The following is a 27,012-nucleotide window of genomic DNA, read 5'->3' as shown; positions in this document are numbered from 1 at the left end:
CTTCCAACCGGCCGATCTCAGTACTGGTGACATGACAGAAATTGAGAAAAATGTGTGATTTTTTTTATTAAAAGAGCTTTTAAGCTTTTTTTTTAAGAGATTTTTTGTTATCATTTCATGGTTTTTAAAAGAATATTTTGTTTCTTTGCATTACTATTTTATGTAGCAAAACTGAAGTTGGAGTCTGCAGTTTGAGAAGTTGAATTTGACCAGAAAGTATCTTTTTTTGTTTGTTTGTTTTACTTAGAAACCAAATTTCTAAAGTAAAGATATATTGGCTTGGCCATGTGCTATAATTAACAGTTCAATTCCACACAACAGTGTATTGAAAAAATTAACAAGTATACTTCAAATTTAAATATTTAAGGCTGAATGAGCATAAAAGATCCATGTTTTTTTTCTTTCAATTTTATTCATTCACAATTTAAAGAATTGATTTACCTATTTGAAAAGAAAAAACACAGGGAGCTCTGACACAAAACAACAAGTAAGATTCAAATCGAACAGAAATAATGTAAAATATTTCAGCTAATATGTATTCTGTAATTTTGTATCTATGAGAAGGGGGAAAAAGTCATATTTAGGATTTGGTTAAGAAACGGGAAAAGAAAAATCACAGTATACAGTACATAGATTCCTCCCACAACTTGTACATTACTAAAATGATGTACAGCCAAGGTTAACATCATAAAGCTGAGGATGCAAACAGTGAAAAATAAAAACAGACTCTCTTTTACAAAGCACTGCTGGCAGCCTCAACAACCAAGGAGGTAGCTTCCTTAGCAAGCATCCCATTCTTGAGTTTCCTTTTTCAAATAATTTACATTAAAAATATATATTAAAAAAAAAAAAAAAAAAAAACACTGAAAGATTCGTACATTTTCAGTAGACAGGAGATCAGGTGGCGAAACCAAACCGAGAATCGATGTGTCTTGTTGCAAGATGTGTCTACAATAATCAAACTCAACACAGACTGGAGCCTAAAGAAGACATGGGAACGTCTCGGTGCTGGAGGAGAGCAGTTCCCTACATTGCCTGAATTCCTGAGCACTCACATGGCGTGCGCTTGTGGATACATGCTCCGAGGGTGTAACCACCTCAATGCGTGCAGTCATGCTTGAGCACACTAAACATCCGTCAGACTCTGTCACGCCCAGTCTCAACCAGGTCAGGATGAAAAGACATCTACACTTATTCACTTTGTAATACAATAATGCTCTTTTTGTCACATACATAAAAAAAACTAATTAAGGACACAGTAAGAAATCACCGATAATGGAACTTGACAGGAGAATAAATATGTTCTCTCATACCATATTTTAACCATTTCTTACCATGATGTATACATTTCAAGCCACAAAAAAATATGTGGATATATGTTGGTCCGTTTTGTTTTATTTGGAGCAGGTTTCCATACCTTCTTGTTGACTCGGCTGGTTGCCAGTCGTTAACCAGCACAGAAAGTTAAACTCGTTTGTGAGTTTAACTTGGATGGAGACTCAATTAAACTGAATTGTACCATAACTGGCAAGGATTATTTAACGAGGCTCAAATTAGACAGAAGATATAGTCAAAGCAACACCATTTCATTACATAGTCTGGAAGAAGAAAGAAAAAAAACAACAACAGGATAAAAAGTTCAAAGTTTTAAAGAAGGTGAGATTTTCCAAATTTGACCTAATGAAAGACAGGAATAAAAAGAGAGGCGCTGTTTTGGTGAATGCTTGGATTATAAAGACTTGTGTACTTATTATTCGGAGGCCACCACAAATCCGCCTCCACCCAAACACTACTGTCTGCTTAAACAATAAATAACACGTGTCAAAGCGAACACACACAGTTGTTAAAACAGTGATATCTGCTACTTTTATCACATTCTTAGTATGAGGAGGGTAAAACAAAATACTTGTTTTGTTTTTCTTACAGACTGACCTCCACCATTCCTGCGCCGGTGTGTGACAATCACGTGCTCATTGGCTAGTAGTTATCGATGCTAAGTCATTCAACCCTCACAAGGTGAACGTCACCAGGGTTCCAATACATTGATCGTTTAAGTTTTGTGACTCAACTTTCCAGCGTTCTTTTATATTTCATATTGAAGTTCACTGAAAAATGTAGGAAAAATGCAGACACAGAGGAGGGGAGGAGAAGGTCATAAGGTGACAATAAAGGAAGGACATAAGGAAGAAAAGAAGGGAGGTAAAAGACAATAAGGGGAAGAAAAACAAGAAAATAAGTAGGATAGATGGGGAACAAAAAGTAAAGACAGAACGACATAAGATTATAGGGAAGGAAATGACACAACGAAGAAAAGATGGACACAAAGTGGGAAGGATATAAGAAAGGACACAATTTTTAGAAAATGGGAAAGAAGTCTGAAAATACAATAACTTTTCTTATTGTGTTTTTCAAATCTCATCTCGACCTGGAAAATGTGTCGGAACCCCGGATCACCTTAAACATTCACACATACACACACAAAACAACCCTAAAAAAAATCTAACAATGATTATTACATTTGCTACATTTATATATAAAATCATCAAATTAAAAAAATAAAGTTGCTGTGGAGACATCTTAAAATTTGATGCATGATACATTAACAAAGCTTATCAGTACAGAACACATAAAAAAGAAAAATCATTACATCTTTGACCCCCTTTAGCTTGCGTCGTGATCATCATCGTCATGTCAGTTGATCGCAAGAGGCAGGCAGGCACCGGTGGTCAGATTTTCTTTAATTGAGCAGTTTGTAACATGAAGTACTCAGTTCATTTCATCTAGAAATATCTTTCAGCTGGAAATTCCCTTTCAATGATTGGTTGCATCTTTGCTAACAGTAATTACAAACATAAGTGCTTGATGAATTGCAAAGGTAGTTGGCACATTTTCTGTTCTGACATATATATATATATATATGCATCTGACATATATATTTATATATAAAAAAATTACATCATCTTGAAGAATCTAAATTCACATATCTGTGCACACTGACGTACTGGAGTACTGAGGCAACCTTAGTCTTTGACTCGAGGTATGTTGTATGAGTAGTGTACAAGAGGAAGTCCTCTGCTTTGGCAGAAGCAGGCTCTGCCGCAGGCTTGAACCTGGTCTGAACTGTCTGAAACAAACGAGTCCCCCTCGTCGGCGTACTCGGACTGAGCAGAGGGCGTGCCGCTGTCTGCCCAGAACCCCTCGGAGCGCGGGCATATTGCGGCTCCAGCCAGAAGGGTGGGACAGCTGTGAGACTTCACTAAATGTCTGCAGACCGAGGAGGCTGAGGGGGACGAGCAGGTCCGGGCACGCAGGACTGCCTCGCACTGTTCGCACACAGTCTCTCCACAAAGCTGAGAGTACACACCACAGTCAAAGCCCAGGTGGGAGAAGGATCCCTCGTCTGTGAGCTCAGACTCTCCACCGCCATCGTCGCAGCCACTTTCAGTGCCGGCCTTCACCTCTTGGGTCAAACCCATGTGACCGCGCAGCCTTAACCAGTCCTCTCTGAAGGCTGGGCTGAAAAACACATACAACACCGGGTTCAGGCATGCGGGGAGGGGGAAGAAAATGAGGGTGACGGACTTGGCGATTTCCGGGCCGCCGGCCGTAGAGCCGGTCAGGAGAGGGGCGAAGGAAAAAGCCGCGACGGGACAGAAGAAGATGCAGTTGGTGAAGATGAGCCAGGCGACATGACGGAGGGCGCCGGTCTGCTCTGGGTCTGCCAGCTCCACCCTGCCGAGGTGGCAGTAGAGCTGGGTGTAAACTGCAGCCGTGAAGAGGTAAGCCAGGGCATTGAGCAGGACCAGAATGACTGTGACACTGAGAGCCGGACTCTCCCCACCAGCGAACGGCAGGCAGAGGGGAGAAGACGACTGGTCGCTGAAGGTCAGAAGAGGCAGACATGCTCCGGCCGCTGCAAGCAACCCCAGCAGCCCCGCGGCCAGGCCAAAGCACTGGTAACCTCTAAAACACCTGCGATGGCTGCTGCCGTTCCTCCTGGGCGACATCAGCACTTTTCCCAGGATCATCCGGACCGCCATGCTGCGCTCCACGGCTGCCAGCGCCAGCAGCAGCACCGACCACTCCGAAGAGAACACAGCGAGAGCTCCGGTGATCTGACAGCCGGGACCCATCTCCCACCACGCGCCGAACTCAGCGAAGGATCCCCACGTTGCCGCATCGAGCACGGTCAGAATGCCGACGTACAGGCCAGTGAGCAGGTTGGCCAGGGCCAGCAGACCCATTAGCAGCCTGGCTGGTGACAAAGACGGAGTCAGGTAGTGGGAATAACCGGTGGCTTGGTGAGTAGGCGAGAAGGTGGTCACCAGCACCAGGCTGTTGAAGACCAGCGACACCAGGCAGATAAACCACACTGTCAGACGAATCATCCAGTTCCCCAAGAGGTGCTCACAAGGCTTGAAGGCTCCTGAACACAGAAACAGTTTCGATGTTTAGAAATGAAAATGTAATAAGATCATTTAGGACTGTCAAAGAATTCTTCAGCATTGTTTCATTAACACAGAGACAAGATTAGAGAGGCTTGACCGTTTACCTGGTGAAGGTGAACAATGCATTATCATTGAGACCTGCTCACCATCTTCTACACCTACAACGGCACAAAAGTAGACATAAAAAAGCATGATCAGATTATGTGAATGTGTCATCAGCAGAGATGTATCAAAGTGCAAGTCAAATCCCAAGTCTTTCGCCCCAATTCAGAGTGAAGTTTCAAGTTCCTAATGACTTGAACATTTTCTAATCAAACCCACATTTAGTGCAGCTCTAACTCTGCATTGATGCTGTAGGTGAGTAACTAAATAATTTTTCCTTAAACCTAATTTATCATGACAATTCTGTTTTAAGATTTATAAACAGTCATCCAAAAAAACTAACTTAATTATTTTGAAATTTATTCTAAAGTAATATTTACACCATCTAAGAAAAATTATGGAACTAATTATAAAACCCGTTCATGATGAATTTATAATTTTATCACAAACAACGCTGTGTTTTGGTGTCTTAATGACTAACTTAACACCTGTTTATTCATGTCTTCATTTTGTCCAGTCTGTCATTAAATATTGTATTAAATATAGTTTGGATGGTTTTCTTCTGACTCTGAGCCTGAGAATTTTTTTATAATACTGTGGAGTCTTATTTTCTAAATCCAGCTTTAAAACCTTTGTTGTTAATTCTACATAGAGATTTAGTTAAACTAAACCACGTGAATCCATCCTCTATGAGAGACAGCACAAGTTAACACGTCGGCTATTCATTTGTAAAAAAGACGAGCGTCCATTCCCACCTGTGGATTTCTTCACGTCCGTTTGCTCAGCGGACCTCGTCACCGAGTCGCATCCAATGAATGCGCAGCATTGGTAGGCATAAGGGACAGAGATGGACCTGCAAACAATAATTTAAAATAAGGAATTTAAGAGTCTGTTGTTGATATGGGCATGTCATCTTTAAAAACGCTCCTAAAAAGATCACTAGAAGTGTGTGGCTCAGCAAATATTTGGGCTTTCTGATTGTATTCGTCCAAATATTTGGATGTTTTCCTAGAATAGCAACAAATATGCAGAAAACAGATTTGCCTGGCTTCCTCATTAAATGTTAACACGCAGAGTTGGATTCTGCTTTGCTGTCTCTTTGCATGCAATTTCTCATTTGTTTCCGGGGTATCAGCTAAACTAAACAACAACAGAGCACTCAGTGTGAGTTTATGCAGCGCAGTCTGTATTACTCCTGTGGAGTGCTTGCGCTTTTGTGATACAATTTGTCCAAGTCCTAAAAAAACACTCTTGTATCCTTAACTTTGGAAAAAACACACATATTATTACAAAACATCTCACAGGCTGATAAGGTTGCCTTTTATTAAATGTTTCCATTTATAGATTTGTTATTCAGGTTTTTGTCTTTCTTTTCCCCTATGTGCTTTGGTTTTTATCACTTTTCAATGACTAGTAACTCAACATTTTATGTTACAATGTATATTTCAAGAAATCAAACGCAATACTCTACAGAAGTCAGTTAATACCTCTTCAACTCCCCCCTCCCCCCCCATTTTGTTATGCAACAAGCACAAACATTAACATATTTTTTGTGCTCTATCAACACAAAGTAGGGCATAATCATAAGGAGGAGGAAAAATATATATTTTACACAAATGGAAATCTGAAAGGTCCTTTCCCTTATTCAATAATTTAATGAACAACCTTTTGAAGCGGCAACACCTCAAAGTCTATCTCTACCAGCTTTCTGAAACTGAGATTTTACCATTTTCTTGGGAAAGTCATATAAATCCAAGCTTGCAGAGGGCATCAAAAGAAATGTAATTACAGGTTTAGCCCATTGTTGCACATGAACATGCTTCGAACAAACTCATTCCATATTTCCGGTTGTATGTCTTAGGAAAGACTGGAAGGTAAATCTTTGCCCATGTATCAAAATGTTTGTAGCCTTCAAGTGGTTTTCTAATTGCCCTCTCTTTAGTTTCATCCATCTTCCCATGAACTTAAACCAGCTTCTCTGACCTTGCTGAGGAATTAATGCTGTCATATCTGCCGAGTCATATCTTCATACATTTGAAGCTACACCATAGTCTTTTTATTCTGAGATGGTGAATTCAACAGAGCTCTGTGAGACCCTCAAAAGACGTTGTTATTTTATTTTAAATTTAACCTGAAATGTCACAGTTCCACAGTCAATTCTCTCCTGGATGCTTCAAGCGCAAAAGAAAACACAAGTTCATTCTCACCTGAGTTTTGGCAGGTTTTTTGCAGGAAGAACATTTTTCATCTGTGGGTTTCCTGAAAGTTTCAGCTGAATGACAGCGCTCAGTCCAGTTGTCGGAATCACAGACAGGGAGTTCATACTCAGATCTCTGCAGAATCGTTTGAATAGATCCAGTTAATGTTTATGGAACATTTGCAAAAATGGACAAATCCATGCAGGAGATTTGTAAGAAGGTTTGTACTCACAAGTTGGTGAGTCCAGTGAGACTGAGGAAAGCATCTTTGTGGATAACTCGAATTTCGTTCCTACTCAGGTCTCTATAAATTATCACATTACAAGAAAAGACAAAAACATGGAGTGAAATGTTTGTTTTCTTGAACTTAGTTTTTGTTATTCCGTGTCTTAAAGGACTTACAGCAAACGGAGCGCTGAGAGATCCTGAAAAGTATCTCTGTCAATTTGTTGAATGTGATTGTGCTGGAAGCTTCTGCAGATTTCAAGAAGAATTTTTGGCATTTATTTTAGGAGTCATTTATTGTAACAACTAATGGTATATTTACAAAAAAATTCCACTCACATCTCCTGCAGTTGGCTGCAGCCCTGGAAGGACGGTAACTGCTTCACCTCGTTGTAGGACAGGTCACTGTTTAAGAGAAAAACCCAAAAACTTCAATAACAAGAAAACCATCAACTGGGGGAAAATAATTATATAAACTGCTTATACCTTAGAGCAAGGATTCTGCAAGTTAAGTTTAATCTTTTTAAGATAAACATGATAAAAATTTTATAGTATTAATTATGAAATAAACTTAACAATATACATATTTTTTTTAGATAATTCTCGATAAATATAATGTTACCTAACTTTCTAAAACCGTTTGAAAGTTTCATGATAGTTACTGACAACAAGCTTCAATCAAGATTCTTTCTTACAACCCAAACCTCTTCAAATAGACACTTTCCTGTAATGATGGAACATAATAATGTAAAAATAATACCTGAATTTTGAATCTTAAAACCAGTTTAGTCAGTTTAAGAAGCAGAATCATTTCATAGGTTTGTTGGGAAGGCAGAAAGTCTGGAATTAAATTCATTTGAAGTGCTTTCCCTGCATCATGGGGTTTGTAGTTCAGATATAGGATTACACGTGAAATCCTCACCCAGAACTACAAAATACAACATAAGGGCATTTCTCCAAAAAGATCATGGGAGAATGGGGGAAAAGAAATGTGCATATTTAAAATCTTTTAGGCTTAAAAAAAGATATATGACTTTTAAGACCTTATAGAAGTCATGTAGAAAATATGCTGCCGTTAGATGATATGCTGTCACAATTTTTACTGTCACTTAAATGTTATTTTTGATCTCTCAACTCCATTAGATTGGTATAAAATAACACAGTATTAAACCCAAACTTTTCTAATAAGCATAAATACTTTTTGACCAGATATAAACCAAAATGTCAGTAGCAACATTCAACTTGTGATGATAAAAAACACATTGTTTAATTAGTAAAAGGTGATAAATTAAGACCACTTTACTATTCAGCAGTGCTGCTGCGACCAGATCAACATCGACATTTAAGACAACCTGAAGCATCAAGCTGAAGTGAACAAGGAAATCAGAGGATGAAGCCCTGAAAGCCAGACTGGATGATGTGATTTACATCGACAACAGAACTACTCAGAAATGAATGGACCCCCTGCTGTCAGTCTGAGAGAGGCATTTATAAAGTAGCGCTTCGCAATATCAGCAAAACACGTACTTGCAATACTATTACTGATATTACAATGACAATGTTGATTACAATTAATCATCACAATGTCACCTCCACTCTGTCAGAATCAGCAACTAATACTAAACATTATCATTTGCATCGAGGACAATCCAATCCAAAAGGTCAAATTTATTACAAGTAAAAGTTTCATGCACCAGCACCCTGAGTTATAATACCCCAGTTTTTTTGCAAATGTAATATTTTAGACAACAATACTGCAGTGGTGGCTGTAATTGTATACATTTTCCAGTTCTAAAGAAACACACAATACTGTAACTGGAAGAGTCTCTTACAGTGTCTGAAGGAACTTGAGATCTTCACACAGATCAGCAGGTATGGATGATATCTTGGTACCTGAGAGGGTCCTAGAGGTAAAAAGAAATAAACAAAAATCCCACTATTTAGTTGCATCTGAAACTCAAATAAGCAGCAAAGAATAAAATGTTGTATTACTCACAGACTATCCAGATTGTTAGTCCATGTGAGGATGGGGAAGTCCTTCATCAGACTGGCACCACGCAACATTCTGCAAAATGCTTATAATTAATACTGGAATATTTATCGTAAAAACTGTGGTATGTGTTGATGGGGATGACACATGGATACTATAAACCACACATAATTTGCTTAGAACTTGTTTTGATCACAGCTGACTTGAAGAGGTCACACAGATAGTAACTCGTGATTCAAAGTCAAACTTACAGAGAGCGCAGGTCTGAGAGATTTTGGAAAGCTGAAGCTCCCACAAATGACAGAGGGTTGTCATAAAAGTGTCTGAAACGAGATCAAAATAAGAGAGGAGAGCACAATGAGTATGGCACCATCTTCTGGACATTTGTTCTGTGCCTTAAACTTGTGTCCTTTAAAGATAAAACTACATGTAGACTATTCCATTGTGTGGGTTTGACCTTACATGGTTCGCAGCATGGGGTTGTTATGAAAGGCCCTTTCTGGAATGGCAGCAATATCATTGCTGTGAAACCCACTGCAGAGCAAAAGTCAAGGGACAGCGATTAGATGCTTATCACCACTGTCACGTTAATGTGACAAAGACAATATAAGGCAAAAGGCCAAAACTAACATAATAAAGCAGTAAGCATAGTTAGTTCCATCAAATTAAAATCAAACAGAAAAAGCCAGAAAATATTTTAAAAATTAAAATAAATACATTTGTTTTTTAACTGTTTTAGGTAAAGAAGCTTAAAGTAAAGCGTTCAAACTAACAGCCTGGAAGTTGTTAGTTTGATTGTGTTAGTTTCATTGTGCTCTCCTCTCTTATTGAAATTAAGAAGCAAAATGTTCTTCAAAATATTGACATAATAAATGAAGTACTTGTTCAGTTGCAGATTTCTTTCATTTAGTTTTTTGTCAAGCATCTCAAACTCATTTTACGACCAAAGGTAATGAATCAAACACAAAATGCAGTTTTTAAATGATGGCTTCAATATAAAGTGGAAAATATATCTAAAGCAATCTGTAAACAAGTAACTTCCCCTAAACCGAAAAACATCAAGAGTTTGTTAAGTCAGGCAATGGGTATTCGACATTGCTGTGGTGGTAAACTTTTGGCCCACTCTTCTCTACAGAATTGTTTTCATCCAGCTACTGGTTTTCAAGTTTGTTTGAGGTCATGTAAACAAAATCTTCACAAGAACTGTAGTCCAGCCTTAAAGCTATAGTATGTAGCTTTTAAAAGAAGTATATTTTTTGCATATTTGTTAAAACTACCATTATGTCATGATTGTGTAATGTAAAAAAGATGAAATATGAAAATAAAATCAAGCTCCTCTGCTTTCTCCCAGTAATAACTGCAGAAATACACCACTCAGTCAGCAAAGGCTAATCAGAGCCAGGAGGATCTTAGCGCTGTCAATCATGCTCGTGTGCGCACCGCTCACATGATCCCCCTTGATCTTTCCTATGCTACAGCTGGTTCACCACAACATAGACTGCCACGAATGCTAAGGCAAGTTATTATTGCCACTGATGACAGAGGATAAATGGTTTTCCTATAGTGGTAAATTGTTTCTTTGCCATTAGCACATTTAGCAGCATGTTTATAAGCATGACTGACAGCACTAAGACATTCCTCCTGGCTCTGATTGGTTATTTTTGACCTGGAGCAGTGAATTTCTTCAGACGGCAATAGCAGCACTAGAGAGGGTGGAGGAGCTCGATCTTTTCACAGATCGTCTTATATTTAACTGTAAGAACATGAGACATTTTTATAAGTAAATATTTTCACACTCAGCATAAGCCAGAAAACCCTGCCTGCTTTCACTGCATTAAAATGTTCATCTTCTCAAATGTATAGCTCAAATACTCAAGTACTTGTAATTTTTAAGATGTACAACACAGCAAAAAGGGTTACTCATAGCTTTAATAGCCCTTATCTTAAATCGTTATATACTTACAGTTCTTTCAGTTTGGGCAAGGCCTCTATTGCTTTAGGAAACTCCTTCAAGTTGTTAAAATTAAGATCTCTAAACAGAGAGAGAGACAGAGATATTTGAGTCACAGTGTAAGATTGCTGCAATTAGCTCGTGTCTATGTGAAAATTATGGACTGCCTTTAAGGCAATTTTAATCAAACATAAGTGAAATGTGAGGAAAGGAAGAGCCTATTAGATTTCAACATCTTCAGATGGATTTCTTTAATTATCATAACCGGGATCAGAACCATAGCTTTCATAAACACATAATTCAATAATAAATTTATACATAAACTGATTCCATAATGTGTCTTGTTAAGTATTTTATTGGATTATGCAAATAAATACAAATGGAAATTTGCTTTCAAAAATCTGCTGTCAAAGTGTATTAAAAAAAAGTCTCAAATGTTTCCAATGGCAGCCTCCAAAATGTCACGCATGAATCATCTTACAAAGCTACAAAATGTCTATGTGGAAGAATTCATTTTATTCGATACATTATATTTTATACGCAGCCTGACGGTAAACTAACACATTTTTTCCAATATAATGAAACAATTGGTGAAAGTGTAAAATGATCACCATGTACAAAACATATCACAGTCATTTTATTTCATTAGGATGTTAGACAATTTCTTAAAATGGCAAATTGCCTTTAAATCTTCAATATTCAAGAAATTAGCAACAACAGTTCAATTTCATATTTCTCAGCTGACCATTCAGGGAAGATTAATGTCTCTGTCACTAGGTAAGGCTGTGAGTCAGTAGGAAGTGAACAGTTGGGAGGGAAATTTTGATTAGCATCATGTACTTTGCTCTATTTATCCTAGAGCAATTAAAGGAGGAAGTGGACACAATGATGTCTGAGGACTGTAGCAGAGATGGGTGGGGGAGCTGTTGGCACATACAAACAAGAGTCCAAAAACCCAAACTGACTCAAACTGATACATAAACACACACAGGCATGCAAGTATACATCTGCACACACACATAAACAAACTACAGAGTAACTGCGGACTTACAGCGTCTCCAGGTTCACCAATCCAACGAAACAGTTGGGTCCTATCTCCTTAATTCGGTTGTTATGAAGATGCCTAGAAAAGCAAAATAAGTTGCATCTCTGAGATATTCAACAAGACTTTATAAACTGAACACAAATATTTTTTAAATGCGGAGCAGGGTCAGTAAATGAAGCGTCTGTACTGCATTCGTACTCCACAGCAGAGCTGAACTCACTAATAAATTCAGGTCATCGCTTCCTGTTTATTCTGGTATGTTTATACAAACCTTCACCAGTACCACTCAGTGTGCATGGGTGCTTGGATGTTTGTGTTTGTCCAAATGTGGAACAGCAATAACAACTTTGGTGAAATCACACAGTATCTAATGCAAGCTCCCAATGTGGACGGTGCTGTTTCTCTCTCCGTCTATGAAACACAATTAACCTAATTCAATATCACTGTTTGGGCATTATCATCTTTTTCCACACTGAAACCCCGAAATGTGAGTTTCTCACATTTGCCACCAAAGAAAATTCTGAGTTGGCACCTGTGTGGGAGATAATATAGAAAAGCTATGGCCTGAAATGTCCAAAAATCATTATAGAAGCATGGATCCATCAACCTCCCAGGTTACACGTGTCACATAAGTGGAGGATGTAGGTGTTTTAGCTGCCAGACTTCTTTGAGTGAGATCCTGCAGTCTCAATTAAAAACTGTCCATCCAGTCTGGATGTTAATATTTTGTAATGGCCCATTCTCTGATAGGGAATTTCTATAGGAGATGCCGAAAGGCCCCAAAGACTTGCAGTTCATCAAAGATAAATTGGGAACAAGAACAAGCAAAAGGCTGGTCAGCTGATTTTGATTGCAATAATGTCAAGAACACATTTCCACTGGCTATTATTAATAAGGGAACAAATCGGTTTTGACATGCAACTTTAATATTATACATATATCTCTGGAAAAAATTAAGAGACCACTTAAAATTATCAGTTTCCCTGATTTTACTTTTTATAGGTATATGTTTGAGTACAATGAACATTGTTTTTTTATTCTATGAACTACTGAAAGTCCAAGCAAAATTTTTTTATTTATTTGCAGAAAACGAGAAATGGTAAAAATAACGTAAGAGATGCAGTGTTTTCAGACCTCAGTTAATGCAAAGAAAACTAGTTCATAGTTCATATTCATTTAGAAAAAACAATACTGATGTTTTAACTCAAGAAGAGTTCAGAAATCAATATTTGGTGGAATAACCATGAGGTTTTCAATGGGCTTCAGTGCAGTGGGCTCTAAATTTCTTCTAGAGATCGAGATGTCCGTCTCATTTGCAATCAGAAATAAACATCATAGTTGAACAAAACTCCAAATCTACCTCTGCCAGGGGTAAATGTAAGTAGAATTATTGATAACCGAGGTTCATAAAATGATGCATAATTTTCTGAACACTGACCTGTATTTATACTGCAGGTTAACCAACGATAAACAAAGCCAAAGTGTACTTGATCTAATGAACATATTTAACAGCTTACGCTGAAGACACCAGTGTAAATAGCAAATTACACTTCATGGTCTGATGGTTACACTACTCTGCACACGCCCTTCACTATGGCGAACTCTCCAGAGAAACGAGTGAATCACATTGTAAACATTCAACGCCGCAGTGTAAAACCATATCCTAAACCACAATCAGACCCGATGCTTAATAAGACTTACAGCACAACCAGACTAGTCAGGTTTCTGAAGGCGTTGTCTGGTATATACAAGATCCGGTTGAGTGCCAGAGTCAGAGCTTGAAGATTTGACTGGTGTCTCAAGGAACTGACGGGGACTTCTGTCAGGTGATTGTCATCCAGCCACAGGTGGCGCAACTGCTGGAGACCTTCGAAGCTGTCGTCAGGAACAGTTGTAATGTGGTTGGCATCCAGGCGGCTACAGATCCAGAAAAAACATCAGTGGATTAATCCCATGTATATGAAACTTCACAGATATTAAACAACGTTTTCAATGTCTTTTGTTCCCACATGCTGACATAAATGTATCGATTTTTTTATCGAAGGGTTTCATTTTACAATTTCTGAAGTGCTCAGACTCACTGACGGGCATGTAGTTGTCAATTTCCTTTAAGAACAAAAGCTTTAAAATTAGAATACAACAACCTTGATGTTTCTAAATGCAATTTGCGGAAATAAAATGAACATAATACTCCCTAATACAATTTCATAATGCTTAAGATGCTCATGTTTAAATGTTTTAATCAGAATGACCACAATCATAGCACTGACTAATTATTACAGGGGTAAATGCAGGATTAATATATGTGTCATTTGAATGTCTTCGAAAGTATTTCATTATTTTTTAGATGTGGTTTGTATGGTTGTAAGTATTCTGTTGCAGCTGCTGCTTTAAACAAACACCTTAGCGCCACTGTCAGAAAAAATATGACTGATGCCAAGCAACACTTCTAGATTGTACACTTGGACACTGCCAGTGTGCTGTGATTGCAGTTAATGGATTACAAAAGTAGTAAAACATTAGAAAGCATTAATCTGTAGCTCCACTGCTTAAGAGCAAGCACCGTCAAATGTAAGGAGAGTAAAAATCATGATGCAATCTAAGTTATAGGCAGACCTGTCCACTTCTTTCTTCTAATAATAAAAACCAAATTATATCCACTGCAGGATCTCAACATAAAATAACACCAAATTTAAATTATATTTAAATAGGAGATGTGGAATCTTTACATTTGACAGAGATTTCAGATGGACAAACATTTCCTTGAAGATGACTGAACAAAATAAAGTTGTCTTTGTTTAAGCTTTATGAGCGTTTTTTGTTTTTCACTTGAACCAAGCAGTTTTGTCCTACTATCTTCCCAGAATGTGAGTCTCACCCTCCCTCAAAATTCCTCAAGTATCTGCGCTGGAAGGAAAACAGTCTTGATTGACATTTAGCTATCAAAGGCTTATTACTAACCAAGTCTTTCCTTTAGCATAGCATATTTCTTAAGCAACAGAACTTAAAATTATGAACTAAAAAAAAAAAGACATCTGTTATAGACACAAAAAGGCAATTTAAAGGAGAAAGGAGACGTAAAGTACCGGGGGAAGAAAAAACAAGAGTGATGGGTGAAAACTGAATTTTCAGCACATCTCGACAGCTGAACTCATTACTCTAAGTCCCTGTCAAGCTCAAAGGCACATTGTGGAGGGAGGCAACAGATACAAAGCTAAGACCTTCAAATTGTATCAAAGATGAAGGCAAGAGGGGGAGGAAGCTTTGAACAATAACATTTTACAGGCAGAAACAAGATGACATTCACAATCTTCTAAAGAAAGAAAATAAATAACAAACTGAAAATGAGCAAAGATAATGCCCGAGTACACAAAGGTTGTTGTTAATAAGAGGAAAGTTTCACATATAATCCAACCTTCTCATAACAAGTGTGGGCATTTTGTGATGCAGTAGTTATGTACAAGACTAAAACCCAAATTCAGCAAGACAGTTCCAAATTATGATATTTGCCCCTCAATTAGATGTTTCACGTAAAAAAAAAAATCATCTCTTACAATAATCCCCAAGACTCTGTGATTATTTGCTTAGTATGTGAAATAAATGCAGACCACAGAACAGAATAGTCATTCAAGCAGACAGCAAGTCAGAGTGTTGGAATGAATAATAAAACAAGGTCAGTGCAAACATTTTGGAATTTGGGAGGTAAAATGTTTATTATTGCGATGACACACGTCTGTAACATGTTATCTTGACTGTTAGCAGATAATCAGACTGAGTTTTGAATTAGATTTGTATAATCAACACTGAATACAAAGCAAAGCTGAAGTGCTGGGGGAATTAACGAGATTTGATCAGTTGCTGCTCTGTTCATTTCAATGGTGTGAACTCCACATGCACCCTGATTAGAGCGCTCAGTACTTGACTTTTACCTTTCATATAACATGTACCAATTTTTTTTTTTTTTTTTTTTACTGCGACAGCAGAGACGCATAAACACACATGATGAAGATGCATATAAAACCTTAGTTCTGCTTCTGGAATAGCCTTGGGTTCTTGTGGTATTGTGTATACTTGTGGTATTACTGCTGGACAGGAAGCTCCACCCAAATATAAAGGTTTTGCAAAAGAAAACACCCATAAATAATTATGAAAACACATATGTGCATGTATGTGTGTGTTCATACTGAAGACTTACAGAGACTGGAGCGAGTGAAGGTTTTTCAATGCTGCATTGGGGACAGATTTAAGTTGATTATTTTGCAGCATCCTGAAAGGAAAAAAAAAAAAGAGAAAAAACGATTAAAATGTCAGCCAAGGCCAGAACAATATTTTATTATTATAAATTTTAAGCAAGTTCACACAACAACACAGATTAGACCTGCCCTGACACACATCTAAACGTGTGATCCTGAAGTTTACACGCTTAGATGAAAGTTTAATTAAAAGAACACAGGCAGGTGCAATCCAATTCAGTTGGTGAAGAAAACAGGACTACCACTTATTTACTTGGCGCAAAATCAACAGAAAATACCCTTTGTGTATCTTTTAGGACATACAATGTGTGCACAACTAGTCTGATGCAACCTGGCTGATGAAGCACTAAAATTAAAGCAGTTCTTGTATTCACTGTTCTGTTGGTGCCGTCTCATACAAATTTTGGGCCGAGATGAACAAAACGCATGCCATACCAAACGTCACCATTTACACTCAGCCTGTCATGCGGAAAACTTTATATTGCCATATTTGTAAGTCTGTATGCAGATGCTCGTGTACATTGGCAGGGAGGGTGCATGCTTACAGGACTTTGAGCTGATGCAGACCAGACAGGGCGTCAGGGTGGATGAATGTCAGGTCATTCCCAGCAAGTCGTCTGGATGAGATAATGAGTCAAAATTACATTTAATTATTAAGCTTGTACACATTTCAAAAACATTCACTATACTTTATCTCTTTGTATTGAAACTGTAAAGTACAACAGAATTTTAAATCAATCATTGCTTTAGCTTTAAAAGCCCACACGCCCTGGGCAGCTTAGGTTCCACCTCTCAAGCTGATTATGGAGCTCAAGGTGACAAAGACATGTACCTTTGTCATGGCCTGCCGTCACTTCTTCGATCGCCCAACGCAGATTATACCTGCCCATGGATAACTATTTTGTTAGATCCCCTCCCTTCTTTTAGTAACTGCAACTTCAATAGCAGTAGTCCTTTCACAAAAACATTGAAAAAAAAAAATTAATCCCTCTTAGGGTTATGCAACCTATATTCCCCTGAAACTGTTATCAAACAGCTGCTTCAGTGCGTGTCAAAATTATTTAAGAGAGAGGGGACACCTCCCTTTCCTGCTGGGAACAGGAAGTAAATAGGAAACCTGGGTGTAAATAAGCATGGGACAAGCTGACTGGGACATGGAGCCCAAGTACACTATCTTGCCTGAGAGATTAGCAGGAGATTTATCGCCATGCAACATGAGTCAGAGCAGGCCGAGTTCCCAGCAACAAGAGCTGCTATGTGTGAGGCTGAGAACCAGAACTGGCTATGTTAGAGCACCAGTAGGTGTGAGAGATTACTCAACCCTGGCCTGGAGTTTGTTGAGAGTGCTACCTATCTATTCGTGGATAGTCAAATGGGGATGTTTTTTTTTTTACTTTGATTTAGAACCACAGGCAAATAAACTGTGACACTGCATCCTTTGAGAAAGTGTGTTGGACGACTTCATACTTTAAGAGGTCCTAAGACACGTTGCTTCACTATATGCAATATATATAAAAACTAAGGGCTTGAAAAAAGCAATAATGTGACTGATGTCATAGGGAAGCAGAAATCTTAACATTTTTATTCCAGCAGCCCAAAGTCAAATCAAGTTGGGGTTGAAAAGAATGATCATTTCTACTTAGTAAAGAAAAGTACAGTTGTCTTATTTTTTATTATATTAGTTAGTTTGTAGTTACTTTTAAGACATATTTAAAACAACAAGGTAGTGGGCAATTATTTCACTCAAAACATATATTCGCTTTTGTTCTTCTATTCCAACAAAACATTTGAGGTGTTTTGCCGTCTTGCTTTGTAGGTGATAAATAAATACAATAAAATTAACTAAAATAAAACAAATATAAAATCAAATAAAAATGGCATGCAAAATGGCTAGCGGCTGCCTCTTATCACACTGGCTTAATCTGCACATTATTAGTAGGTGGAAATGTAATTTAATCCCTCATGTATTTTGCATTTGAGATATTTGTTATGGAAATAGTTGATGTTTTTGAAAACCAACATGATGTAACATCTTGACATCTTAGTTACTCGTAGTCCCCGATAATTATTTGCTATTAATTTATGCTTACAGGCAGGCTATTAATTTAGATCGTAAAATTCAAATCAACCAACTGCCAACACCAGGATATTAAAACACAGTGGCTGCTACTCCAAGTTAAAATGTATGAATAGTCAGTATCTTCGAGAAAGAAAAAAAAAGATTTAGAAAAAAAAAAAGATTCAAACCCAAATTTATCAAAATAATCTTCAAAGTGACAGTAAAATGAACAAAGTTTTATTTGGTAACTGCAAATAAGAGCAAACAGGATTTGACAAATGTTTCAGTTTGGCTACCGGTTTCACAACCGAAAGTGCTTCTCCACTTTAACCTTTCAGGTGATTTATCACCTGTTGCTCCGGGGCTTTGACAGCTGTCACGAAGAAGAGGCACACTCTTCTAGTTGTGCAACACTTCTCCAACAAGTCTACCTTACACTGTAAATTAAATGACAAAGTTGAAACTTTTTCTTTGGGACGTTATTATACATAAAAACCAAACTCCACCTCACACACATACACTCTCGATAAGTTTCTACATGTTCAAGGCAGTTTCTGTACCGTTGTTAAACAGGTGACATGATGATGATGAAGTGAACAGCATGACTTCAATTCTTATGTGCATTGTTGCCAAATGAACACATCTCATTTCAGATATGTACCTGCCCTGGTTTGAGTCAGTTTAATGTACATATGGTTCATAGTGTTTCTTTACTACTTTCAAAAATATTCACAACTCCTCTACTTTTTCCACACTTTTATGTTATAAGATAAATTTACTTGAGTTTTACTTTGTGGTGTAATTGTGAAGTAGAAGAAAAGCCATGGAAGGTTTTGAAAATTTTTAGGTAAAAGAATGTAAAATAAATATTGCATTTGTACATTTGTACTGAGCCCCTGGAGTCGATAGTTTAAATTCAATTACCTTTGCACTTGTAGAGACTGACATTTTTACCCATTCAATCAGAATTATGGCTGCATCTTTAGGTTCTTGTATTGGAAGAACGCCAGCCTCAACTTTAATTTTTCAGCTGCTCAAACAGGTTTTTGTCTATATTTAGTTCCCTCCATATTCCCCATTAGCTCAGACCAGCTTCAACGTCCCTTCTATATTGCATTGTACCAGAAAGATTTAAAAAATATTTGCCCCTTATTGTTTAAACTCCTTGATTATGTGCTAATTTGTTTTGGAGTATCAGATAAAACCCCAACAAAATACATTAAAATTATTAAATTGTAATGTGATAAAATCTATAGGTTCAAAGTTCAAAATGTATGAAGATTTTTGAAAGGCGTGGTATATAGATGAGATAATTCAATAAAAAAAAACTGTCAATTTATGTTATATTTAAACAGAGCAAAATATGCTTCAGTACAATGAAAATGTACCCATATGAAACATTTTCTGGAATATAATACATTTGAAATATAGCAAGAAAAATGCTAATCGTTGCAGATCACAATACATTACTAAAACTGCAGAATCATCCATCCATTTTCTTTACACCCATGTCCCTTAGTGGGGTCGGCAGGGGTGCTGGTGCCTATCTCCAGCTAACGTTCCGGGCGAGAGGCGGGGTCACCCTGGACAGGTCGCCAGTCTGTCGCAGGGCAACTGCAGAATCATAAGCAGTCCAATATTGAAAAATATAATTTTATTTTCGGATAATAAATGATGCCAGACTGTATCACAGTATCATTTGCTAAGACTGGCACTTGTGAAATGAAGTTGTGATTGCTACATGGATAGGATTATCAATTGCAGGTTACCATTAAGATTATAAACAATCTGCAAAAGGAGACGGACAATATCTCTGTCATCAAGTCTGTTGATCTTCTGGGCATTCAGCAAAAGAGGTTCCGTGACTAAGAAGGAGGATTTTTTTTTTTCTCGCTTGCTTCCCTGTCTAAGGATGGCCTGCACTTTGTTTTCCCCCTCTTTCCCTGTCAGCTCACTCTGTTTTTGCCCTCAGGGCCCATGCTTCGGTTCATTGACAATGCTGGAGACCTGAAGCGAAAAAGTCCTTCTCCAAAGTTCACAGAGACAAGTCTTCTGATTTGTTCTCAAAGAAACAAAGGTTACCCAAACACACAAATTAACTAAGGGTTTACGTCAATCAAACAGACCATCAGTTTTGATGAGTTAGGACAAGACACTTGTCGTGGAGAGATCAGGAGAGTTTTTAAGTCCTGTTGCGGTGGAAACCATTGTTTTGCCCTCTTCCTTCCTGCCTTGCATTCCTCTGCACAATGCGATGAAAACTAAATTGCTTCTCAACAAAGAAAATTGGATTGGTGTAAGAAAAAGAAGCGGGTGAAGCTTCGGCCAGCTGAAAGATGCACAAGAGCTGAAAAAACATCTTAACAAAGGCCAAGTAAAGCAGGAACCTCTGGAGAATTTTAATTCATTGGTCATTTTGTCTTCAGAGGGCTGCATGTTACCTGATATCAGGCAGACTGATTTTTATCTTTGACTCACAGCAGAACTAAGCCAGACACTGAAGTATTTAAACTAGAGCAAAGAAAAAGCATCCACCAAGATCAGATTTATGCCCATTCAACGAGGTCCATGCGCACAGATGTTTTTGTTTCTACCCTCATAATCCCTTAAAAGCAAAAATCCACATCGGATGTCGCATGACTGTTGCTTCAATGCGTGTCACCTTGCAACGCCTTTTTAGCTCAGCTGCATGACATGCTTTATAACCTCCCTGGCTCAGTTCATGAACGTTGAGTGATTTGTTGCCTCTTGCCTGTTTTCCACACCCGAGAAGGAGGGGACGCTCTACATCGATGCCGTGCATCCTGCAGTGTGAATTCAAATACCCAGGTGCGTTTCATAAAGAACAGCCCTCATGTCAACACTGTACAGAGTAAATACATCCTTAACACGAGAAAGAAGGGCATGTACTCACAGTTCTTCTAGGTAGGGGAACTTCTTGAATACATATGCTGGAAGCTCAGTGATGTTGTTCATACTCAGGTCACTGTGGAAAGAAAATACAAAAGCAGCACAATGACACAATAGTTTAGCCAGTCATTTGGTTTAAGAACTCGATAATGCTTCAAGATTGAGCTTATCAATGAGTTGTTTTACCTGTTAGTGATTAATAAAATGCTTACTTTGATATTTTTACTCTTTTCTCACTTTGCAGTGTCCTAGTTTTCATTTTAGACATGGAATCAAGAAATATTTACCTTGTGTAGTTCTAAAATCAACATTGCTTACAGCTGTTTTATGCATCTGTATTAGTCTAAACTCAAGAAAACGAATACCATGAAAAAAAGCCCTTCTATTTAGCCCCAGGGATCTTCCTTTTTCAAATCAACAAGTAAAAACAGACATGTAGCTGCATGAAAAGTATGCATTCAGTACTTGATTTACTTCCTTACTAAATACACTGTGAGTTTGTGTTTTAAAAATTTTACAATAATCGTAAAAATAATAATAATAAAAAACTTCTAACAGGAATAATGTCTAATGGCACTAAAACGAAAGAATAAAAAAAACAGAAGTTTGCCATCATGCCTCCTGAGGCAGAGTTGTAAACAATGAGGGTAAATTCATGTTTCATCTCGATAAGAACGAATTCCCTTACCTGGTCTAAAGAAAAGATCCCTAGATGACAACATAAAGGATGACAAGGCAATAACTGGGAAAAAACCCCTAAACAAAAGTTTAAAAAAATAAATAAAAAAATACAAGCTTTTCAAATTAAGGAACCCTTTGAACTCTCCTTCCTTTTTCACTCCCCAACTGACCATCTTGAGTTTCATAGCCAGATCTCTCTCAGACCTTGTGTGTGGGCCCCTGAATCCTACAAGGATCACATTGCTCTTCCTCTGCAGACCCAAATACACACACAGACACATATGCACACACACAGGCTTTAAAATATGCACCCTGACAGAACCCTCATCATCTCAGCGACCTATGTCCCATCTCCACTTACCTGCTTATCCAATTACCCTACGGACTATTCAGCTACAACGTTTCTATCAACATCTAGCTTACCTCCCCAACCCCACTATCGCCTCTTTCTACCTGGACTACTTCTCTGGTGGTGGTCTGCAGACAAAGTGTGTGTTTAACTGCTAGTATTCAAATGGTCCATCCCTAATTACATTTTTTTATAGTTTGTCTAAATTCTCCATGAATTGTTTACTGGTCTAAATCTCATGCAGGGCTTGGATAGTTGAGGCCTCACAGTGTCTCTATCACACTCTTTCCACTCTTTCCACCCTCTGTGCCTGGCTGCTTTACTCATCAAGGTCCTGGCCTGTCCCTGCTAAAACAGATTTCAAGAGGACACTAAAAATGCAGCTGTGATAAATGGTGACAGGCTTAAATGCTTCCACAAACAGGTATCTGCAAATTCCTATCCCATGTGCCCTTTGGATTTATTTCAGCACCGAAGCAGCAGATAATCTGACAGAGAAGTGAGGCATGCAAATAAAAAAGAAAACAGACTCATAAAGGAGAGGCCAGAGTTAAACATCAACAACTAATGTTAAGAGATCGCAGCAAACCCAGTTTACAAAATGGTTATTGAAAATGTTTAGCTTTCTAAATTGTTTTCCCTATTTTTAAAATCAAATTATTCACAGAACCCTGTTTACCAGCTTGCAGCGAATGGTTTTTAATATTTCTTTTCAACATATATTTGCAGGCAAAATAAATGTTCTGCAATACAGGTGTCATGTTTTGTTGTCAGTACACACACTGACTACAACTACATTATGACCACTAAGGGTGCACAATATGACATGAATATATTGTTAATAAACATATTTTCTAAGTTATGCATTTTTATTTGCCATGCTAATGTAATATTTAGCATTACCCAAAATGCTTAAGATCACAGAGTGACAGGGGAGAAAGAGAGAAAAGAAGAAAATAGGCATATTTTGCAACTGCCATTGTGATGTTAACCAATAATATCACTATCACAAGATTTTCTAGTATCATGCAGCCCGAATGTTCCCCCAATAAAGCCTTAGGTACATCTTTGTGTCGTTGTCTCAAGTTATTTAGGTGTGAAGATAGTCCCTTTGAATTTTGTTGTCGTTTTTTGTTTGTTTGCAGTTCTTCAAAACAGTGGATGTTACTGCTGATAAAATCTGCGTAGCACGTGGTAGCAGAAGAAGAGTGTACGCAAAAAGTTGATGCCGATGGTGGCGACGTTGGTTTGATCCCTGCTCTGTCGTTGTGCTCATGGGAAAGACACTTCACCCACCTTGCCTGCTGATGGGGTCGCAGGGCCCGGTGGCGCTCGGTGCATGGCAGCCTCGCTTCTGTCAGACTGCCCCAGGGTAGCTGTGGCTACTATCCAGTAGCTTGCCACCATCAGCGTATTGCATGAAATGGGTGAATAACTGTAGTGTGAAGCGCTTTGGGGTCCTCTGGACTTGATGAAGTGCTACAAAAGTACAAAGCTAAAATATATTTCTAACATAACTAACTACAAAGTTTTACCTTACGGTTATTTTTGATCAGTTTTCAGAAATGTATGCAACATTTTGAAGCAATTATTCAGTTTTGCTTATAGTCAAGTGTGCATGCGCTTGTAAAAACCAATATCCTTTTAGTTTCTACCTTGATGCTTGTTCTTCTTGTTTGACGAGCACCACTCATAATGCCTGCAGATCGTTCTAGAAATGGGAATGTGCACAACTGTCTGAAACAACAGAACACGCTCCCTAGAAACAGCACGCTTCTGTAGTGAGACACTGGATGTGAGGACAAATATGGTGGGTATAAACTAGGTCCAAGGCACAATTGTTATCACAACATCAAATATCAAAATCGCGAAAGAATCTTTGGATGCAAGTTTGATGGGCAAAATTATTCCAAGTGTCATGCAGCAACTTCTTGTAAATATAAACTTAGCTGGTCAGAAGAAGTGTTACTGTTAAGAATCTGTAAACTTACAGAAAATAGTGGGAGCAATGGGATGATGAAAAACGAAAAATGAGAAGAAAGTGGGCCAATTTCAACTGATGCTATAACTGCAATATTCAAATGAACAAAGTTAGTCACTAAATGTAAGTACGAGCTTGGCAAGACCTTAACATTAGCTTAAGATAAAACCAGAGTTCACTGATTCACACAGAAGGTTTTTTTCAGCAAGACAACTAATAAAGCAGTTGACCAAAGCAATAAACCTGTAGATAAAAAGCAATACCCAGCAGCAAAAAAAATATGTTAAAAAATGTATTCTAGCACTTAACCATGTCTATAGTGTCATTTTTATGAAACTATAGACCATAAGATTACAGGTCAAACATGTGAAGAAAACTCCAAAAACTGCAGTAAGACATACTATGTTCTATGTACACTCCTGGCACACTCCCACTTAAGAAAAATATTACAAAGCATCAGTGTTCCACAGCTGCAGCCTAATAGCATTCAAGCCACGTTCGTTGCCGAATCCCAGTTCACCCCATCCTCGTCAGTCTAGGCCAAACTTATACTGTGTTCTCTTCAACGTTTAGGGCGTTCCAGCTGTTTCAGAGGTGTAGGAGAAGCCCTGTTTACCGTCCACTAAAATTTTATATTTTTAATAACCATAAAAAAGAAATAAGGTACGACTTAGGTGAATATTTTCTACATTAAATTATTACTGTTAGCCAAACTACATAATTCTGTACTTTGAGTTCTTTACAGTAAAGTTTTTTTTGTCACTGTTGGTGTTAATTATTAAAATAACAAATTTCATATTTAAAAATATTTTATTGATTAGACTAACGTATGTCAATTTTAAACAGGCAGAGAACGATTAAAACAAAGAAGAAAAAAACAAAAACAATGTTGTACTTATCAGTACTTTTTTGTCATTACAACAAATACAACTACCTACGAATGGTGACATTTAATGCTGGCTTGTTAACTGTTTATATGTCACATAGAAACATACTGAAGTTGCATCTGTTGTACAAGGAATCCACCTTAAATAAAGTGGTAAAGAACGTAGGGTAAAGATAAGCCTGGGTGTCGTAGTATGGTAAAATTCAGCCTTGGCTTTTCTGAAGGCAGAGTCACTCCTTGTGATGTGCTGTAGATAATTAAACAAGTGCGGCTAGATAAAGCAAAAGAACATTTGTATAAACTGCAACTCAAATACACAGCTAGTCCAATTGTTGAATTACCGTTGAATCATTTAATTCTGGATCGGCCTGGTAATGACCCACTCATCTAAATCAGGTGATTGAAGCAGAAAAACAACTTTAAAACATGCGGAGCAGTCTTTCCCGAGGACCAGAGTTCAAGACCATCAATGTGATGTTAAATTCTCATTACATCCCCATTCTTTAAAAAACATTACTTCTTCTATTGCAATAAAACTACTTGTCTATCCTGTTTTATACCAACTCTACCTGAGTCTAAAGGGTGTAATCCTCCTGTTTTTGACCCCACCAAAGTATAATTCTTCCATGTAGTTTGATATAGTGTTGCATAATGATAAAGTCTTTAAGGTAGAGAAAAATGTTCTAACCTTGTTGAGAAGACACTAGCCACACAGTGTAATGGTTATTGTGGCACTCAAATGTATTTGTGACAGACCAGACTACTCCATTTTTTATTTTGTTTTTTTTTAATTCTTTGGTCTCAAAGGATTCCTGCTATGACATAAAATGTAATAAACATTGCCATTTTGTATATGCAGAAATGACTTATTTCAATCTGCATCTTATTTGGGTTATGATTACTTTGAATAATCAAAATTTAAACATGTCTGCTAGCAGTCTTAAGAGAAGATTTCTTCAATAGAAGAAAGTGGAAATTTCCAGTTGAATGTTGACAAAAACACAATTTAAAATCAGAAAGCACCACATGGCATATTACATCAATTGCTCATAATTAGAAACAATCCTGTGTTTAAAACCACAGAAATGTAGCATGGTGGGATGCTGACTGTTACAGCTAAATCAATTATGAAACAAGCTTGGAGAGTCATTTGAAGGAGCTCACAGCTCTGATATGTGAGTTGAAGAAATTTTTAAAAGAATTTACTATCAGCTACTACACGATACAGGAAACAAACTACAAGTAAAGGACATTAAGCTTTAACTTTAAGCAAAGTACTTAAAAAGACATACCTTCATTTAACACATTACATGTTACCAATTAACTAAAATATTGTTAATTCAGTAATATGTTTAAGTTTTTATTTTTTCTTTCTTGCTCATGTCAAGAAAAAAATATGTAATTGTAACAATATTTAACTAAAACAATGTAACGTTTTTTTTTTCTGCCCATATCACTCATCTTTATATTAAAATCTATATAATCTTCTGCCTTTCTGTATGTAACTTTACAGCTGCTATGCTCTTCTTTGTTTCTCTAGCCTGAACCACTTGCATAGCTTTAGAAAAATAGTAAAGTACCACAAAATGATTACAAGAGCAAAACAAGATACGCTAAAAAAATTATTTTTAGTTTTTAATTAAAGCGGAGCATTTTCCATAATTTAATAGAAGGGATGTATCTAAAACTGTTGCTGAACCAGTGTTGGCTTTAAAGTAGATAAAGTAAAATGAAGTGCTAGCCCATTTTTATCATTTCTGTCATGTTTATTCAGACAATACATATTTTAATATATATGCTTCTAAAGAGCATCAAAACTGTACTTGCCACAAGTGAAGCAAGCAGATCAGCAATAGAAACAGATTCAAATTCTACAAATATTTCATTTGTTAGTATTATTAAAACAAAGTAAATTTATTCAAGATTAAAGAATA

General features: G+C 37.4%; 1 protein-coding gene across 1 annotated transcript; it reads right to left on the bottom strand.

The window, feature by feature from the left end:
• Positions 1–386: 386 nt before the first annotated feature.
• lgr4 (leucine-rich repeat containing G protein-coupled receptor 4) lies at positions 387–21,659 on the bottom strand. The gene is made up of 17 exons (XM_008405162.2): positions 21,186–21,659; positions 16,758–16,829; positions 16,155–16,226; positions 13,661–13,876; positions 11,966–12,037; positions 10,927–10,995; positions 9,426–9,497; positions 9,215–9,286; positions 8,970–9,038; positions 8,806–8,877; positions 7,313–7,378; positions 7,151–7,222; positions 6,981–7,052; positions 6,758–6,883; positions 5,306–5,403; positions 4,553–4,606; positions 387–4,426 (listed from the first exon to the last, which is right to left on the bottom strand). Exons 1-17 carry the CDS (start codon positions 21,245–21,247, stop codon positions 3,021–3,023), a joined length of 2,742 nt encoding a protein of 913 aa, XP_008403384.1. The 5' UTR covers positions 21,248–21,659; the 3' UTR covers positions 387–3,020.
• Positions 21,660–27,012: the final 5,353 nt, after the last annotated feature.

This window comes from Poecilia reticulata, linkage group LG3 (assembly GCF_000633615.1).
Source record: "Poecilia reticulata strain Guanapo linkage group LG3, Guppy_female_1.0+MT, whole genome shotgun sequence".
In the NCBI taxonomy this organism is placed as follows: domain Eukaryota; kingdom Metazoa; phylum Chordata; class Actinopteri; order Cyprinodontiformes; family Poeciliidae; genus Poecilia; species Poecilia reticulata.
Note: the sequence above shows the minus strand (reverse complement) of the source record. Positions and strands in the feature narration are given on the sequence as shown.